The sequence below is a fragment of the Nomascus leucogenys genome, chromosome 1a, assembly GCF_006542625.1.
Source record: "Nomascus leucogenys isolate Asia chromosome 1a, Asia_NLE_v1, whole genome shotgun sequence".
Lineage (NCBI taxonomy): Eukaryota > Metazoa > Chordata > Mammalia > Primates > Hylobatidae > Nomascus > Nomascus leucogenys.
In genome coordinates, this window is record NC_044381.1 from 17,995,915 (window position 1) to 18,016,335 (window position 20,421).

At 34.8% G+C, this 20,421-nt stretch overlaps 1 protein-coding gene across 4 annotated transcripts in view; it reads left to right on the top strand.

Moving 5' to 3' along the window:
• The window catches only part of CNTLN (centlein), a 369,700-nt gene that overhangs the window by 157,114 nt on the left and 192,165 nt on the right, over nucleotides 1-20,421 (top strand). For 3 of the 4 annotated variants that reach the window (XM_030817536.1, XM_030817587.1, XM_030817638.1), the window contains exons 7-8: nucleotides 461-623; nucleotides 12,925-13,119. In XM_030817536.1, the coding sequence (XP_030673396.1) occupies nucleotides 461-623; nucleotides 12,925-13,119 (358 nt within the window). The remainder of the gene's footprint in view (nucleotides 1-460; nucleotides 624-12,924; nucleotides 13,120-20,421) is intronic. The other variant, XM_030817707.1, reaches the window with a different exon arrangement.

The following is a 20,421-nucleotide window of genomic DNA, read 5'->3' on the forward strand; positions in this document are numbered from 1 at the left end:
TGGCAGTTGTGCTTTAAGGAACTTTGGTTTGAAAACAAGTTTGCCCTTTGGGACTCTTTTTAATATATTTAAAGTTCTGTATAGTAATATAAAATGAAAGGTTGACGTACTCTTTGTTCAAAACTGTCTAATAACTATAGTTGACCTTACCACTTGTTAATTATTGAAACTGAAGTGTTTACTTAATTTAAATAAAAGGTTGTACTATGTATATCCATAGTTTTTATTACTATAAAGCTACAAGAGAAAATTAATATGTATCTGGCTTTGAAAGTCATAGTCGTCGTATCAATAGTTTCTGTATTAAATATGTCATTATTTCTTTTATTAATAAGTTTGCCTGCAGTACAAATAATAGATGAAAAATAGGATGCCAATCTGTAATATTAGATGAACACAATTATTTAACTGGGATGATCTTTGTCCATACTTTTCTCTATTTATTGCTTGCTTTGCACAGGAAGGAACTGCAGGAGCTGCAGAATCGTTACAAACAGAACAGTACACACACAGCCCAGCAAGCAGAGCTGATCCAGCAGCTTCAGGTTCTCAATATGGACACACAAAAAGTACTGAGAAATCAGGAAGATGTTCACACAGCTGAAAGTATATCATATCAAAAAGTATGCTTTTATTCTGTAATAAAGATGTAAATTTTATGTATGAACTTATGAACATATATAGAATTCAGATTTTTTCATATTTCAGCATTTCATTATTACTTCCTTTTACATATGTTTACTCAAAATTTAGAAGTGAAGGATGGTTCAATTTGGTAACATTTAAAATTTTTTGAATTTTCTTTATGGTAATTAGAGCTGAATCACTTAAAATATAGATACAAATTTATGCTATAGGGTATTATTTTGATAAATTGGCATTCAGACAGCTTCTGTGAAACATACTAGGAGTATAGTCTCAAAACTGGAGAGGATTTGGGGAATGGAATTCCTCGGCCTGCTATTACAAGAAATTATTTTGTCAAGTATGGCAGACTTTCATGGTAAAATTTGTACATTATTGTTGGGCAGATCTTCACAAATACTAAGGGGATTGCTGAGGAGGTCTTTAGGATCAATATTTTCCAGGATTTTTCTCTGTTTATTTTGTGTATTTCTGTTCAGTAGTCTTTTATTTTACAGTTGTTTTAGGAGCCTTTCAAGAAGGTTTACCCAAGTATTTAGGTGTGCTAACTGACTCACCAGCAATAATTTAATCTACTAATTGAAAAAAAAATACCGGGTGTGGTGGCTCATGCCTGTAATCCCAGCACTTTGGGAGGCCGAGGCAGGCGAATCACAAGGTCAAGAGATCGAGACCATTCTGGCCAACATGATGAAACCCTGTTTCTACTGAAAATACGAAAAGTTAGCTGGGCATGGTGGTTCATGCCTGTAGGGCCAGCTACTTGGCAGGCTGAGGCAGGAGAATCACTTGAACCTGGGAGGCGGAGGTTGCAGTGAGCCAAGATCGCGCCATTGCGCTCCAGCCTGGTGACAGGGCGAGACAATGTCTCAAAAAAAAAACAAACAAAAAAAAAACAAACTTTACTGAGTTCTTCATATGTTTTGTGTAGTGTGCTAAATTATTTAAATAAATAACGTAGTTTATATAGTGTTATTCTCATTTAATGATAGTAGTTGAGGCAAGTGAGGCTTAGAGAGGTTAAATAATACAGTTCATAATATCCCTCTAGAATTACTGGATTTTTACTTTTGATCTTACTTTTCTAAAAAATCACTGTGAAAATCCAATATCTATAATTAACGTGAAGTAAATTACCTTAAAACTTAAACACATATTTTTTAATGATGCTTTGTAACAGTGGTTTTCAGTGTGTATTCTGTGTTCCCTTTGTGTTTTCCCAAGGACCTAGATGATAGCAAGCAGGAAGATACAGTCTTCCACTTCAGCTAGAGCAGTGCTGCCTTTTTGTTTTATGGGGTGGCATTGCCCACTCTGTTTTTTGTTTCTAAACCAGGTTCCGTTGCTAAAATGGTACTGTACTTTATTAATACTTGATAATTGTTATTAATACTGATTAATTGTTTTCTCTTTTTCCCCCATTGATGACTTTCTGTTGCTTGAAACATTTTTTTTCTGTTGCTTGAAACATTTTTTTTTCCCCTCTTGGCTTCCATGGTACTATAATTGGATGGTTTTCTTCCTTCAGTTTCTAGCTGTCCCTTTTTAATTTCTTTCTGGTCCTACCCAGTCTCCATGTTCTATAAAGTGTTAAAATGTCCCAGGCCTCACTCTTAGGATCTCTCCCTTTTTTTTCTGTTTATACTCACACCCTAGGTGATTTTATCTAATCACCTTGACTTTCAAAATTATACTGCAGGTTGAATATCCCTTATCTGAAATGCTTGGAACCTGAAACCTGAAGTGTTTCACATTTTGAGCTTTTGGGATTTTGGAATATTTGCATTACATTTACTGGCTGAGCATCCCAAATCTGAAAAATTGAAATCTGAAATGCTCCAATGAGCATTTCCTTTGAGCATCATACTGGTGCTCAAAAATGTTTTGGATTTTGGAGCATTTCAGATTTTTTTGATTTGGATACTCTATCTGTGTCTGTAGGCTGATGATTCCCAAATTTGTAAATTTGTTTATCTACCTTGGATCTCTTCGGTGTACTCTAGGAAAGAGTATATCTAATTGCCTACTTAATATCTCTTCACTTGGATGCCTAATGGGCATCTCATACTGAACGTGTTCAAAACAAAGCTATTGCTTTTTATGTTTTCAGTACAGGTGCAGAATTCGACTACTTCCCACCACCCTTGCTGTCACCATTCTGTCCAGGCCACTATCATGTATTACCTGGATTATTGCAGTAACTTGCCAGTTTCTTTGTTCTGATCTTAAGCCTTTTGACATAGGTGCCAGAATATTATTGCCAAAACTTTGTGAGTCAAATCAGATCACTGCTCTCTTCAAGTCCCTCCAGTGGTTTCCCAGACCATTAAAAATAAAAAACCTAAGTTCTTAATACAACCTATGGGACCCTACATGTTCTGACTCTACATTACCTCTCTGATCTCATCTTTGCCTTCTCTTCTTATTCACTCCAGCAACACAAACCATGTTTTTATTCCTTGAACATAACAGGTATTTAACCTTTCAAGGTATACTTTCTTCCAGTGCCTGAAAGCTTTCCTGCCCAGTTATCTGCATAGATACCATTTTACTTCCTTTATTCTACAACTCTTAAACAGTTTAAAATTAGTTGATAGCAGACATTAAATGGTAGAAGTAAGAAAAGAATGATGTATGTTGTAATAGTAGTAGAGGGAAATATGGGAGCATAACTGGGGCCTGTTCCAAGACTAAGGATAAAGAAGCTCTCCTTGATGGTGTCATACCAGTAATACTTTGCTGAGAAGTTATCAAAGAGACAGATTAATTTCTGATAACTTTTCCAAATGAACTCTAGTTCAAACCATAAATTCCCCAGTGTATGTCTTTACTAAATTTGGAGAAGTAGAGCTTATATGCCCCTATTTGGCGAACTCGACGTAACCTAAATTGTGATCTGGGGTACATTTTGAAACCTTAAACACTTTTCTTCTGGGATTATGTTTATCCCTTCCAAGAATCATTATAGAAAATGAGAGATATAAATGATGGGGGTATGTTGTGTTTGTGAATAGTATTGAGGCAGAATAAAAATAGAACAAACTGAGATGTGCTAACCTAAAATAATTGGCTTACTTTTCCTTGTGTTTAGTCTGTTTTTTGTCATTTCTTTCTCTAGATTGGATTTCATTTTTCTTTTATTTTTGTTTCTCAGACATTACCTTGGGAAGCGTGGGAGTAGGGGGCTTCACTGATACTTAAGTTGATTCTCACTTTGAAATTGTACCTCCCACTGTAATATTTTAATTTTGAAGTTGTTTTAGATGCTTGTAGTTGTTCATACAGTTTTCATTAGTATCCTCAACTAGACTCAATTTGAAAATATTCTCATTATTTATTCTTTAGAAATTTTGTCTACAGTTAGTAGACATTAAAATTGTTTTGGTGGCTATATATATTTTAAAAAACAAAGTCTTTTATAATTCCATCTCCCAGAGGCAAATACTGTGAACATTTTGAATATTTCAGTTTTAAAAATGCATCTTAACATATCTGTTAGCACACTAATATTTTTCGCTTTAATATTATCTTTTAAAAAATCGTAACATATAACTATTTTAGATGGTCATATAATTTATTTTTCTAGTGTTGGTTATATATGTTATTTGTTTTACTATTGTAAATAAAGCTGCAGTAAACATTTCTTTGTCAGTTCAGACTATTACTATTCATTATAGTGTATTGACTACACATATGTGCACACACACACACACACACACACACACTCTGACCTGTCCACCCAGGGAAGACTTCCTTTTATGAAGCTATAACATCATATTAACCATATGCAATTCACTTTTTGTTTTGTTTTGTTTTTTGTTTTGACAGTGTCTCACTCTGTCGCCTAGGCTGGAGTGCAGTGGCCTGATCTCGACTCACTGCAACCTCTGCCTCCCAGGTTCAAGCAATTCCCCCACCTCAGCCTCCCCAGTAGCTGGGACTACAGGCACATGCCACCACACTCAGCTAGTTTTTGTACTTTTTGATAGAGACTGAGTTACACCATGTTGACCAGGCTGGTCTCGAATTCCTTACCTCAGATGATCCACCCGCTTCAGCTTCCCAAAGTGCTGGGATTATAGGTGTGAGCCACTGTGCCTGGCCCAATTCACTTTTAATTAGTTCGTACATAACATATCCTTTTAAAATTATCCCATAATAAGAATGTATGGGGGTCATGGATTCTAAGGGGACCTGCCTACCACATGATTAGTAAACGTTAAGTTACTGAACCTTGAGACGTTGCATGCTATGCTGTCCCACTTTGGATAATGCAATTTAAAAATCATAATTGTATTTTAAAACTTTATGGCAATGTTTCTATTTGAATTTAAATATTACTCTAGTCCATTTAATGTTTGACTTTGGGTGGATGAATGGTTCTGCAGTGGTGAAAATGTGGAGAAACAAAATACAAGTGAGAAGTCCTTCCAGTTAGATCACAGTTATAAAGACAGATGTAAAATTGTACTATAAGCCAGGGAGAATCTGAGTTTCCATTTACACAAATTATTTTAGAAATGTATTATGTAAATCGAGATAAAAATGCAAGCTGCTCCTAGTAACCATATAATAATAATAGTTAACATTTTTTAGCTTATTGTGTATCAGGCGCTGGCAATAGGGCTTTTTGCCTTAATGTTTAAGCCTCACACCAACCTGATGTGGTATTGTTATTTTTATCCCTGTTTGTAGATCAGGTAACTGAAGCTTAGAGTGTTGTCTAAAGTCAAACAGCTACCTGTGTAGAATTCAGATCTAGGTAATCTTGGGTCCAGAATGCAATTCTTAAACTTTATTATAAAGCCCACAGTATAGTTCAGTTTTAAATGGAAAGGTGAGGTCTTATCCTTAAAAGCCTCGGTAAACAGGTTCTACAAACTTGCATTATCCATTCTCATCCAAATTTTTTCAACACTTAATAATTTCTAATGTTAGAATATTTATCCTGATATCTAAGTTAAATGTTATTCAGAAGATTTCATTGCATTCTTTTTGGTGACCAGAGTGTAGCAGTTACCTTTCTATGTGAAAAGGGCTTCCATCATTTTTCTCTAGCCATTGTTTCTCCTGATTGTATCATTTGGTTTCTTTTATCTTGCTATTACATCACACTTTTTAACTTTTTGAGCTTCTGAAGATTTTTTACTAACGCTTTTTTTTCTCCTCAAAAATGTAGTAGTTGTGTAGTGCAGGATTTTAACATTTGGGAATGATCACATTGCCTTATTTGTCAGGTGTGTTATTGTTCAGACTTTAGTGTTCATTTATATCAGATTATTCATTCTTATTCTAGAGCATTATATGTATTGTCTTTATTCCTTGTCTACACATATTTTTAGATTGTTTTCTAATTTGAATAATAATCCTTGCAATAATGAGATGAAATTATTTACTCAAAATTTCAAACATATTTTCACATAGATTCATTTTAATATTTTTGAATAATAATTGGGATTTAGCTCTAAGACTCAGGTGAGTTGAATTAAAAATATTACACTAACAATTTATCTTCAATTCTTATTAAACTTCTTTCAGAATCATATCTTAGTTTACTGTTTCTAATGAAGTTTGTTTCCTCTGTTCTCTTTCTCTCAATTCTTCACCCCTTTTTCTTGCCCTTACATTACCCATTCTTTCTCTCATTTATTAAGTAGATCTGTATCATAATATCTGCTTAATTATCTGAAAAGATGAAAACAGTTGTCCCAAGTGGTAGGATGTGGGAATTGACGAGGGGAGACAAAGGTGAAGAAAGAAAATTGAAAAAAGTTTTGAGCACAGAGGTGAGTCATATTGTGCCAGAGCTCTCCATAACAAACCATCAGTCTCACATACAAGTCTACCAATCATATAGTGTGGAAGGGCTTTCTAGGAGAAAAACACCTATCAAGATAAATAAAAATAATCTGATGTGTTCTCTTCCTCTGAGCATATAGCCATTCATATAATTTTTAATATTTTTATATCTGCACATCATTTATATATGTGTATGATTTAAATATTGATAGGGAATTATATCAGCATTTATGATTTCTAGACCATCAAACATGGTTGGGGTACTAACATGTATTTTATAACTTCTTGGTCTATTTAGTGACAAAATTACTCAAACTGTTAAGTAGGAAAATAAGGAGTTAGCATATTACATGTTAAATTAGTGTTGTCATTTTTGGCTATAAATAGTACATTTTTCACTTGAAGAATTTATTGTTTCAGTCAGTGTTGCAAATACAGTTGGCATTCTGTATCCACAGGGCATATCCCCATTCACAGATTCAACCAACTGTGAATTGAAAATATTTGGGAAAAAAATGAAAAATAGCAATACAACAATAAAAATTAATACGAAAAAGAGTATAACAACTATTTACATAGTGTTTGCATTGTAAACACTGGGTAGATTCCATCTTATTCTTATAAGTAATCCAGAGATGGTTTAAAGTATACAGGAGGATGTACATAGGTGATAAGCAAATACTGTGCCATTTGAGACTTGTGCATTTGTAGATTTTTTTAATTCACTTGGGTCCTGGAAACAATCTTGTGGATAATGAGGGAATGCTGTAGTATATTTACTAGATTTGGATGATTTCAATTCTTAAATTAGTATCATTGGATAACAGAGCATATACATTTTCAAAATTGTTAAGATATATAAAATATCATTTAGTTCTTTAACACTAATAAAATATTCAAAAAGGAGCTCTTCAGTCTAAGCCCCTGAAAATTAAAGGAGTTGGAGGTTGAGGTCTTATTTCTAACTTGCTTTATTTCCCCTGAAGATCCTTTTAACCTTTTTCACTTTAATTTCTGCAACAGAAAATGGCATGAAGAAGGCCGGGCGCGGTGGCTCACGCTTGTAATCCCAGCACTTTGGGAGGCCGAGGCGGGCGGATCATGAAGTCAGGAGATCGAGACCACGGTGAAACCCCGTCTCTACTAAAAATACAAAAAAATTAGCCGGGCGTGGTGGCGGGCGCCTGCAGTCCCAGCTACTTGGAGAGGCAGAGGCAGGAGAATGGCGTGAACCCGGGAGGTGGAGCTTGCAGTGAGCCCAGATTGCGCCACTGCACTCCAGCCTGGGCGACAGAGCAAGACTCCGTCTCAAAAAAAAAAAATAAATAAAATAAATAGAAAATAGCATGAAGAATAGTAAGGATAATATATTGCTTATGAATTATAATGATTGATACTTCTAAATCATATAATGTAATACGTGGTTACATTTTTATAGGCCAGAATCTTACAAAAAAATTCTGATCCATTCGAGCTTTTTGGATTATTAGAGGAAAGAAGTTATAGAGAAAAGAGACTCTCTGAAAACTGTTGTAAGGAATCTTACTGCTAATAGGGAAAAAGATAACTCAGTATGCCTAAAGCAATGCAGATGAATGAATTTCTCATATTGCCTAATTTACTCACTTGAGCACTGTTTTTTTTTTTTTTTTTAAACTCTACTCTTATTAATGGAATGAGAATAAGATGGAATCTACCCAGGGCACTGGAACATCCTAAGCTTTTGGCTTCTTGCAAGATCTCCTAGAGAATTAAACATTTTCTTACCCTGAGGTCTTGTCACCAAAAAACACTTTAGAAATAAAGCTAGATTTAACCTTGTTGAAGGCTGTTTTAACCAAGTTTACTGCTGGACTGAGGCCTAGAGTTAAAAATGGCTGGAGGACTATCTTTGCTTCCTGTACTCTAAGTTTACAACTGAGTGATCTCATTACTATTAAATATATGAAATCCAGTCAGCCAACAAGGAAAACAGGCAAGTAGGAGATGTATATTTGGAGTAAGCTAAGGAATAAGATAAGAGTTTGTCCCAAAACCTAGAGCAAAGCTGATCTAATTTGTTCTGGGCTTTCTCAGTTCTTTTTTTTTTTTTAATTATTATTATACTTTAAGCTTTAGGGTACATGTGCACAATGTGCAGGTTTGTTACGTGTGTATCCATGTGCCATGTTGGTGTGCTGCACCCATTAACTCATCATTTAGCATTAGGTATATCTCCTAATGCTGTCCCTCTCCCATTCCCCCACCCCACAACAGTCCCCGGAGTGTGATGTTCCCCTTCCTGTGTCCATGTGTTCTCATTGTTCAATTCCCACCTATGAGTGAGAACATGTGGTGTTTGGTTTTTTGTCCTTGCAATAGTTTACTGAGAATGATGGTTTCCAGTTTCATCCATGTCCCTACAAAGGACATGAACTCATCATTTTTTATGGCTGCATAGTATTCCATGGTGTATATGTGCCACATTTTCTTAATCCAGTCTATCGTTGTTGGACATTTGGGTTGGTTCCAAGTCTTTGCTGTTGTGAATAGTGCCACAATAAACATATGTGTGCATGTGTCTTTATAGCAGCATGATTTATAATCCTTTGGGTATATACCCAGTAATGGGATGGCTGGGTCAAATGGTATTTCTAGTTCTAGATCCCTGAGGAATCGTCACACTGACTTCCACAATGGTTGAACTAGTTTACAGTCTCACCAACAGTGTAAAAGTGTTCCTATTTCTCCACATCCTCTCCAGCACCTGTTGTTTCCTGACTTTTTAATGATGGCCATTCTAACTGGTGTGAGATGGTATCTCATTGTGGTTTTGATTTGCATTTCTCTGATGGCCAGTGATGATGAGGATTTTTTCATGTGTTTTTTGGCTGCATAAATGTCTTCTTTTGAGAAGTGTCTGTTCATGTCCTTCGCCCACTTTTTGATGGGGTTGTTTGTTTTTCTCCTGTAAATTTGTTTGAGTTCATTGTAGATTCTGGATATTAGCCCTTAGTCAGATGAGTAGGTGGCGAAAATTTTCTCCCATTATGTAGGTTGCCCGTTCACTCTGATGGTAGTTTCTTTTGCTGTGCAGAAGCTCTTTAGTTTAATTAGATCCCATTTGTCAATTTTGGCTTTTGTTGCCATTGCTTTTGGTGTTTTAGACATGAAGTCCTTGCCCATGCCTATGTCCTAAACGGTAATGCCTAGGTTTTCTTCTAGGGTTTTTATGGTTTTAGGTCTAACATGTGAGTCTTTAATCCATCTTGAATTAATTTTTGTATAAGGTGTAAGGAAGGGATCCAGTTTCAGCTTTCTGCATATGGTTAGCCGGTTTTCTGGTGCTGGGCTTTCTCAGTTCTTTTTCTCCTGCTGCTTGGAAGGATGGATATTCAGTGCAAGACATAGGGTTTTTCCCAGTGTAGTCTTACCCATCTAGTCATATCACATCAAGTCAGGGCAACTTCTGAATAGGAATGCAACTGCTTAAACTGCATGTCAGAGAGAGCAAAGTAGAGAACACAAAAAAAAGTGCTATTAATCATCTGTTTTTTTTTTTTTTTTTTTTTGAGTTTGAGTCTCGCCCTGTTGCCCAGGCTAGAGTGCAATGGCGCGATCTCAGCTCACCGCAACCTCTGCCTCCTGGGTTCAAGTGATTCTCCTGCCTCAACCTCCCGAGTAGCTGGGATTACAGGCATGTGCCACCACGCCCGGCTAATTTTGTATTTTTAGTAGAGACAGGGTTTCTCCATGTTAATCAGGCTGGTCTTGAACTCCTGTCGTCAGGTCATCCGCCAGCCTGGGTCTCCCAAAGTGCTGGGATTATGGGTGTGAGCCAACGTGCCCGACCAGTCCTCTATTTTATGAAGCAAGGCAGAAGTTAGACGAGAGGAGATAAATTAAGATAGAGCCTTCTTCCATGAATGAATCGGCCTAAAGCCTTATATTTGTGGAAGAAGGTCCCAAGATGTGACACCCAAGAGTGGGGTATACCACATCCTTGGCACTAGTGGCCAGTAAATTGGTCCTCAATCCTGACCATACCCTAGCATCATGCCTGTACCTTGGTCATTAGGACAGACGGTATGTAGTTTTCTTTCTCAGCACTTATCAGTGTCCATGAGATTCTCAAATATTTGAAATATGTGAATTCTTTAATAATATTTTCTATTATTTACCTCAGAGGTATTAATTTGTACTGATTGAGTAAATGTTGGCTAGTGTAAATAATGCACCCGAGATTAGAAAGTGGTTAAATATTCATTGAAAAAATGACTATGCAGTGAAGAGAAGACCCTCACTCATCATAGCTTCAACTTTCCCTAGCCAGGTTAGCTCTTGTGTCCACGGTTTGCTTTTTTCTTTTCTACCCTAAACCCGGTTATGAGAGCAGCAGCACAGTACAAGTAGGCACTCTGAACTCTTCATTGTCCTTTTAAGCTGTCAGGTTCCTACTCTTTCTTCCCTCCTAGAATATCTGATGGTATCAGCTGTGGAAAGGACATTGGACATGCTCCTTGGTATAAAGGTAATGGGAAGGGAAAGTATAAATTGATGTTCTAAATTTTTTTATAAATCATATAGGCAATACTTTCTTTTAAAAAATTGCCTAGACTTTGGCAATAAAGTGAAGTGGATTATTTTAAATATCTCCACAATAAAATCAATAGATAATTTTATTGTTTTTAAGACAGTGTCTCCCCATGTCACCTGGACTGGAGTGCAGTGGTACAATCTCAGCTCACTGCAGCCTCGACCTCCTGGGCTCAAGTGTTCCTCCCACCTCACCCTTCCAAGTAGCTGGGACCACAGGTGCATGCTACCACGCCCGGGTAATTTTTTGTATTTTTGGTAGAGACGGGGATTCGTCATATTGCCCAGGCTGGTCTCGGACTCCTGAGCTCAGGTGATCTGCCCATCTTGGCATCCCAAAGTGCTGGGATTACAGGCGTGAGCCACCTTCCCAGCCAGAGATACATTTTTTTGTTTTATAAAAGATAAAAGGTATATTGAGCTAATTATATGCCAGTGGAGTGGAACTTTGGAGGGTCTTATTTTTGTGACAAATTTTGTTTCAGGAGATGTATTAATGAAAGGTTTTACAAGCCTTTTTAAATTTTAAATTTTAAATTTAAAAAACGGAGGTAAACATGCATACAGAAATGTACACAAATCCTAGGTTTCTAGATGAACTAAAGCTTTACAATCTTTTATATATGTAAGTTTCTTCCCATAAGGCAAGGCAAACTGATGGAAGTGTTCTGTATCTTTAAGTAAATGAGCAAACCTAAAAACTTACTGTAGCTGTATATAATTTTGAGATTTTTACACTTGAGGGTTTTGCTCTTATTGTAAGATTTTACTGTTAGCCTTTAAAACCACACACACACACACACACACACACATTTTCGCTCTTAGGTCACTTTTCTAGTGTCAGCCACAGATATACATACAGATTCTGTATGTAAATCAACTACCACAGATTGGATTATATCTCATTAAATCACAATTATACATTAGGATCGAGTTCACAAGTTCTGGAGGCATACCATTGTTAACCCTATATTACGCTCTGTATGATAGCACTTATATGTCATGTTATCTCATAGTTTGAATAAACTTTTAAATTTATTTAATGCATATTGCCTTGACTTGAAAAGGTTTTAAAGTTATTAATAAGTCTTCAAAATATTGCTTCTATTTTTTCACGCTGTTTAAGGTTTTCAATAACTCCCTGTTGTCTACAGAACAAGTCCATCCTCTTAATAATGTAAAGAGCCTTTACATTCTTTCTACAGCCTTACTGCTTGACTTTGTCTCTTACTATTCCTCTGTTCCTCCTAGCAGTAGATACTAAATTGTACTTAATAAGAATGTAGAATTCAACATTAATTAACTGTTAATGAAGTACTCCTGATTTTGTTTTGTTTCAGATGTATGTATTAAGACCAATTAAACTGATATACCTTATGCTCCTTTCTGTCCTTTCCTATCATTGTACATAATTTTTTTCACATTTCTTCTATCTTTAGAATGACTTTTTGTTTTTGGTCAATTCCAATTATATTGTCATGGTTCAGTTCAGGTCCTTTTTCATAATTCCCTCCATGATTAATACAGCTAGCTTAAAGTATTTTCTTCCTCAGAAATTTGGCATTCTTTTCCTATATTACACTGGCTAATAATACATATTGCCTTTTTAACATATTTTCTAGTTATTAATATCAAATTTTAAATGTTAAAAAATTAAATATTAAAAATATTATATAATTTAGTTAATTTTTTTGTGTTTATATCTTCTTTCTCTCTCAGATTATTAAAATAACCTGAGGGCAAGAACTGTGTTTATACAGTTCATATATATATATATATATATATATATATATATATATATACACACACACACACACACACACACACACAAGCACACACACACAGACATACAGACACATAGTTTTATTGATTATTAATATAATTTGGATATATTTTTTGAAACAGCTTTACAATGAATTACATATTTGTTTTGAAACCACAAAATCAAATGAAGCTGTGCTCCGGCAAAGTGTTATTAATCTTCAGGATCAGCTGTTACAAAAAGAGCAAGAAAATGCTAAGTTAAAAGAAAAACTTCAGGAATCACAGGGAGCACCTCTTCCTTTACCTCAAGAAAGTGATCCAGACTACTCATCACAGGTGAGAGACATTTTCTAAAGCTGTTATTTAGTGTAATATTAAATTAAATCATCTCCTACAATTGACTAAAACATAAAAATTTAAATACATTTGCATTTATTGGAGTATAAGAAGTATGCAGATAGTTTTGCATTATACTGTTTTTATACCGTTTGTAGGCATGAATATTAAATACAATACAAATTTATATAGAAGTGCATGTAGAAGTACAGGGTCTAGCAAATATAGTTATCATGATGAAACATTTGGCTGATATACATTATTGAAAAGCAAATTAATAGGTCATGCCCATTTTGAGACTTTTTAACTGAATGAGCTAATGGAATAGAAAGTATCTAACAGTAAGTTTCATAAAGTACTTGCCATACTCAATATCCAGTAGTCGTAATTCTGCCACTACCTTGATACATGATTTTGGACAGGTCATATAACCTTTCTTACTATTTCCTGTGGTAAATGAAGATAGTATAAATGTATAGATAAATATGTAGGATCTGGTTGCAGAGCTTAGCATATAGAAAATGTTAAGTGGTACCTTTTTAGATAATCTTCAGGGCAACTTTCAACTCTAAACATCTTTAAAAAAATCTCTGTGAATTTATTTAAGTGTTTTTAAGGCACTCATAGCTTTTCTTTGAATTTTATACTGTATTAATTCAGTAATGGATTGTAATTTTTGAACGTAGCACATTTGTCTTGCTAATTAACCTTATGACAAAAGTTTTTAAAATTGTACCGTACTGTATGCATTTTTTGGACTTCAGGTACACAATATTGGATCAATGATAAAATTTGTGTTATGACATACTATTGTATGCATATGACAATTTAATTTAATGGCTTTGTTTAGTCCTTTATTATAATAAACACCCTTGGTTCAACCAACTTATCCAAAGACTAGATCGTTACAAATGGCTTACATCTACTTGTATGTGCTTTGATTCTCTTACAAGAGATAACCACCGAACTTCTTATCATTTTGATTTTTTTAAACAATTTTATCGTATACAAATTTATGAGGAAACAGTTTATTGTTTAGTCATTCAAAAAAATGATATAATTTGTTGTTTATGGGGTTAGGCAATTTTGACTCCTCATTATGTTACTAAGATTTATCCACATCTTTTGATATAAGTGTTTGTTTTCACTGTTTAAAAATTTCTATTATATGTGAGTATATCATAACTATTTTTACATGTATCTCTAGATGAGAACTTTGGTTATTTCCATTTTTGCTCTTCTGGATAATATTACTGTTGACATTTTCGTACATGTTTCTTGATGTACACGTTCATGCATCTTTGTGGGTTACATATCTAGGAGTAGAAATCCTGGATTATAAAGTGTGAAAATGTTACTTTTAGACGATACTGATCACCTGTTTTTCAAAGTGGTTTTATCAGTGTTACTACCACCAACAATATAAAAGAAATCTGGTTGTTTCCTGTCCTACTCAACACTTGGTGTTATCAGACTTCTTAATTCATTACCAATTGAATGAGTATAAAATAATATTTTATTTTGGTTTTTATGTGCGTATCACTGATTAGCCAGTGTGTGTCTTCTTTTGTGAACTATCTGTTTATGTCTTTTTTGTTCAATCTTCTATTGGATTTTTTCTTACTGATTTTCAAAAGCTCTTTATATATTCTTAATATTAATCCCTAGTAAGTTAATACATGGCAGATATCTCACTGTGTACTTTTCTTTTGATTTTCTTCAAGGTGTCGTTTGATGAACAGAAATTAAATTGCTTTTTTTTTTTGAGACAGAGTTTTGCTCTTGTTGCCCAGGCTGGAGTGCCATGGTGCGATCTCGGCTCATTGGAACCTCCACCTCCTGGATTCAAGCAATTCCCCTGCCTCAGCCTCCCGAGTAGCTGGGATTATAGGAGCCTGCCACCACACCTGGCTAATTTTTTGTATTTTTAGTATAGAGAGGGTTTCACCATGTTGGTCAAACTGGTGTTGAACTCGTGACCTCAGGTGATCCACCCGCCATGGCCTTCCAAAGTGCTGGGATTACAGGCGTGAGCCACCGTGCCTGGCCACTTCTTAATTTTAATTTAGGCAAATTAATCATTTATAGTTATTGGTTTGGTATTTCATTTAAGAAATCTTCCTGTTCCCCCAAAGACAGAAAGATTCCCATTCAAAATCCCGGGAGGGTTTTTCTGTTTTTTTAAGGCAAAAGATCCCAGTCAAACTCCCAGGAGGCTTTCTCTGTTATTTTAAGAAATTGACGGCTGGGTGCGGTGGCTCACGCCTGTAATCCCAGCACTTTGAGAGGCCAAGGCAGGCGAATCATGAGGTCAAGAGATAGAGAACATCTGGGCCAACCTGGTGAAAACCCTTTCTCTACTAGAAATACAAAAATTAGCTGGGCATGGTGGCGCGTGCCTGTAGTCCCAGCTACTCGGAAGGCTGAGGCAGGAGAATTGCTCCAACCCGAGAGGCGGAGGTTGCAGTAGCCAAGATTGCGCCACTGCTCTCCAGCCTGGCAACAGAGCGACACTCCGTATCAAGAAGAAAAAAGAAAAAAAAGAAATTGACAAATCAATTCTAAAATTTGTAGGGAAATGCAAAGAAGCTAGAAGAGCAAAATCAAGTTTCATAAAGAAGTTGGAGGACTTACATTCCCTGATTTGAGACTTATTTATTGAACTAAAATATCAAGATGGTATGCTATTAGTATAATAATTGACAAAATAATCAATAGAACAGAGTCCACATATATGCCTGTTCATATATGTAGCTTTATAGTAACTTTTGAAATGAGGTTAATGTAAGTTACTTCATTCTTTTTCAAGAATATGCTGTATGTTCTTGCTCCTTTGCTTTTTTGTAGTAATTTTACTGTAAGTTCCTCAATTTCTACAAATAAGCATTCGTTTAGAAATGTTTCTGATTTTCCTTTGGATTTTCTATTTGGTGAGTTTAAGTGTCTTGTTTACTTTTGAAATATTTTTGTGTATGTGTATATGTGTGTTTCCTGTTTTATTGTTACTAACTTCTAATCTACTTCCATTGTGGTCACAGGTAGTACTCTATAAGATTACTGTATTTATATATATATATATATATATATATATTTATTTATTTATTTGTTATTTATTTATTTATTTATTTTTGAGACAGAGTCTCGCCGTGTCACTCAGGCTGGAGTGCAGTGGCGCGGTCTTGGCTCACTGCAAGCTCCGCCTCCTGGGTTCACGCCATTCTCCTGCCTCAGCCTCCTGAGTAGCTGGGACTACAGGCGCCCGCCACCAAGCCCGGCTAATTTTTTTTTTTTTTTTTTGTATTTTTAGTATAGACGGGGTTTCACTGTGTTAGCCAGGACAATCTCGATCTCCTGGCCTTGTTATCCACCCGCCTCCGCCTCCCAAAGTGCTGGGATTACAGGTGTGAGCCACCGCGCCTGGCTTGAATTTTGATATTTATTGAGACTTGTCAAGCCAAGCATATTGTTTTGGTGAAAGTACTATATGTACCTGAGAATAATTTGTATTTTGCAGCTACTGGGCAGAGTGCTCCTTAAATATCAATATTAATTATGTCATTGCACTTGATAGTATTCAGATCTTTTATGTCTTTAATGATTGTGTTTAGTTTTTCTATCAATTGCTTTAGAAAGGAGTGTTAAAATGTCTCATATAATTGTAGATTTTTGTTTCTCCTTTGAGTTTTCTCAATTTTTGCTTCATGGGTTTTAAAGCTGTTTTATTAGTTGTATACATATTTATGATTGTTATGTCTTTCTGATAAATGGAACCCTTTCTCATTATAAAATGTCATTTTTAACTATAATATTTTGTTGGCTTGAAATGTACCTTTATGGTGTCAGTATAGCCAATTCTTCCCTTTAATGGTTATATTTTACGTAGTATAACTTTCTCATTCTTTTAATTTCAGCACATAGGTTACTGTATATTTAAAGCATATATATTTGGATCCTGTTGTTTATAATCCATTCTGACAATTTCTTCCTTTTCATTGTAGTGTTAATCCATTGAATTGTAACATAATTATAATATGATTGAGTTTAGGTGTACCATATTATCATTTGTTTTCTGTTTATCCTGTTTTTCATTCCCGCCTGTCTTTTTCTTCCTTCCTTTTGGATTGATTAACTGGCTTTTTTTTTAATCTAAAAGTTTTATTCTTCTGTCCTCTAGACCCACAGTTTCTGATGATAATTCAGTGGAACTCATTTCATTATTCACTTAAACGTAATGTGTCAGTTTTCTCCGGCTTTTCTTTTTTCCCCAAGATTTTACTTTTGACTATAAACATTTAAACTGTCATGTTCCCAAGCTTGATTTTCATTATAGTCATCCATCTTATGGTTTGCTGAGCTTCTTGATTTTCATAATTTTTAAACCAAATTGGAAAAAAATTTTGATGTTATTTTCACAAATATTTTTGTTTCCTGTTCTTTCTTTTCTCCTTTTGAGATTACCATTTCCCTTATGTTAGACTTTTCAATGTTGGTCGACGGATTAGTAAAGCTCTATAAATTTTTATTTTTTTTTTGATACAGAGTCTTGCTGTGTTGCCCAGGCTGGAGTGCAGTGGCATGATCTCTGCTCACTGCAATCTCTGCCTCCTGGGTTCAAGTGATTCCCCTGCCTCAGCCTTCCAAGTGGCATTCAGCACACGTCTGGCTGGTCTCAAACTCCTGACCTTAGGTGATCTGCCTGCCTTGGCCTCCTGAAGTGCTAGGATTACAGGCGTGAGCCGCTGTGCCTGGCCAGCTCTGTTAATTATTTAAAAATTGTTTTATATCTATATTATTCAGATTAGTTTCTATTACTTTATATTCAGTTTAACTGAAATTTCTGTTATGCCCAACTTGCTCTTAAGTCTTTTATGTGAATTATTCTGCAAATATAAGTCCTTGTTATAGTAGTTAAAATAGCTCCTTTAAAATCCGTATTTTCCTTATCTATTGGGACTTCTTTGGTTTGATCACTATTGTTTTCCCTTTTCTTTTGAATATGGGTCATATATTGTTTCTTCTAACTTGGAATTATATGGTGTATATTGTAAAATATATGTTATAGAGACCCTGGTTTCTGTTGTATTACTCATGGAAGTGTTGAAATAAATGTATGAATCAGAATTTTAATTAGGTCAGATTTAAATTTTAGGGAATTTAAAGCCCTGCTTCCCATCAGGTGGGTGGCAGTGAATTGCTTTTCAGTTATCTTAACCTTATTCAGATTGCTTAGAGGTCTGCTTAGTGCATGAACAGTTCAGTTATGAGTTCATAGTTTTGGCTCTCTCTTTTCTGGAACTTTTCCCCTCAATTTGTAGCTGTGGTGGTATGACTGAACTTTGTCCTCTAGTTCTTCAAGCCATTAATTAGTTCTTGCAAGTTTCTGTTGGAATTTTAGTCTCCTAATGTTATTTCAGTTGTGGGCCTTGCTAAGGTAAAAATTCATCAAAATGGGTAACTTAGCCAATGCTGTTCCATTTTCCAACTATCAGTTCTTATCTAGATTCTGCCTACATTTGATCATTCTCTGTTGCCTTCAGGTAGTTGTTTATAATTTGCTTGGAGTTTAAATGGTCGTGTGTGGTAGATTTATTCTGATAGGATCTACTCTGTCGTTATTGTAAATGGAACTTCCCAGTCTTTGACTTTTTAAAGACTATTTTAACTGATGTTTTAAATCATTTTCTATACAATGCAGTGAACTTAATAGACTATAACTCGTTTATCTTATCACCAATTATTGTTATTGTCTTACATTTTAATTGTGCATCTATTTTACCCCATAAAATATTATTGTTGTAAAAAATCAATTTCATTTAGAATTTTTACACTTTTTAATCCCTTTATTCTTTTCTGCAATTCTGTATTTCCCACTAGGATCTTTTGCCTTTTGCCTTAAGCACTCCTTTTAGTATTTATTTTAGTGGGCATCATCTCACAGTGAATTCTTTCATTTTGTATTTTTTGGTTAATGTCTTTCTTTTGCCTTTATTTCTGAAGAGTATTTTTTAGATGGATAGAACTGTTGATTTGCACCATCTTTTCTGTCTTTATTTTAAAGGTGATATACGTTGTTTTCTGTATTTTGTGTTGAGAAGGCATGTCTCTTATTGTTGCAACTTTAACAGTAGTGTGTCCTTTTTGTGTTTACTTTTTATAGTTTCTCTTTATTTTTGGTTTCCAGCAGTTTTTATATGATTTTAATGTGGTAGTGTTTCTCCTTTTCCTGGTGGTTCAGTTTTTAAAGCTTTTGTCAGCCATGGCCTGTGGTTTTGGTTTTCTTCATTCTTAGAAAATTTGTGGTAAAAATGTCTTCAAATATGACTTCTACACATTCTTTCTCTCCTGTCCTTGTGAGATTCCAGTTACACACATATTAGACCTTTTCACTGTATTCCATATATATTTTGAGCTCTTTTTTCTATCTTCAAAGATTTTTTTCTGTTTGCTTGAACCTTGATGTTTCCTTAAGTTCACACATTCTCTTTTCTGTTGTGGTTACTCTGATGTTTTACCCATCTATGTTGAATTCTTGAATAGAATATGTATCCTACTTTTATGGGTAGCATATTCTATAAATGTCATTTAGGTCAAGTTTCTTGATATCATTGTTTAGGTCTTTATCTGTATAGATTTTCTCTACCTGTTCTATCAATTACTAAGAGAGAGGTTGAATTTTTCCAACCATACTTGTAGGTTTGTCTATTTCTCCTTTCTGTTCTATTCTGTTTTTTTCAGGTCTAATTGGCTTGTAATGTTCTTCCAGTCTTCTGTTTCCATGCTGATCTTCTGTCTAGTTTTTTTCCCCATTATTATTGTTTAATTGTCTTTTTTTCTCTTTAATTCTGTCAGGTTTTGCTTCATGTATTTTGGGGCTCTTTTGTTAAGTGCATGTATTTTTATAATTGTTATCTCCTTTTGGTGAATTGATTCTTTTATCATTATAAAATGTCCTTTATCTTTAGTGGCAATTTTTGTCTTAAAGTCTATTGTGTCTGATGTTAATATAGCCACCACAGCTTCCTTTTGGTAACTGTTTGCATGTTATATCGTTTTGCATGCTTTGCATTCAATATATGTGCCTTTTAATCTGAAACATTTCTCTTGTAGATACCATATAGTTGAATTATGATTTTAAAATTAATTCTGTCTTAAACTCCACCTTTAATTTGAGGGCTTAATGTATGCTCTTTAACTTAGGATGGGGCTATGTCCTGATAAACCTCTTTTAAGTTGAAAATATTGCAAGTTGAAAGTGCATTTTTGACATAATATTTTCAGCTTATAATGGGTTTATCTGGTTAT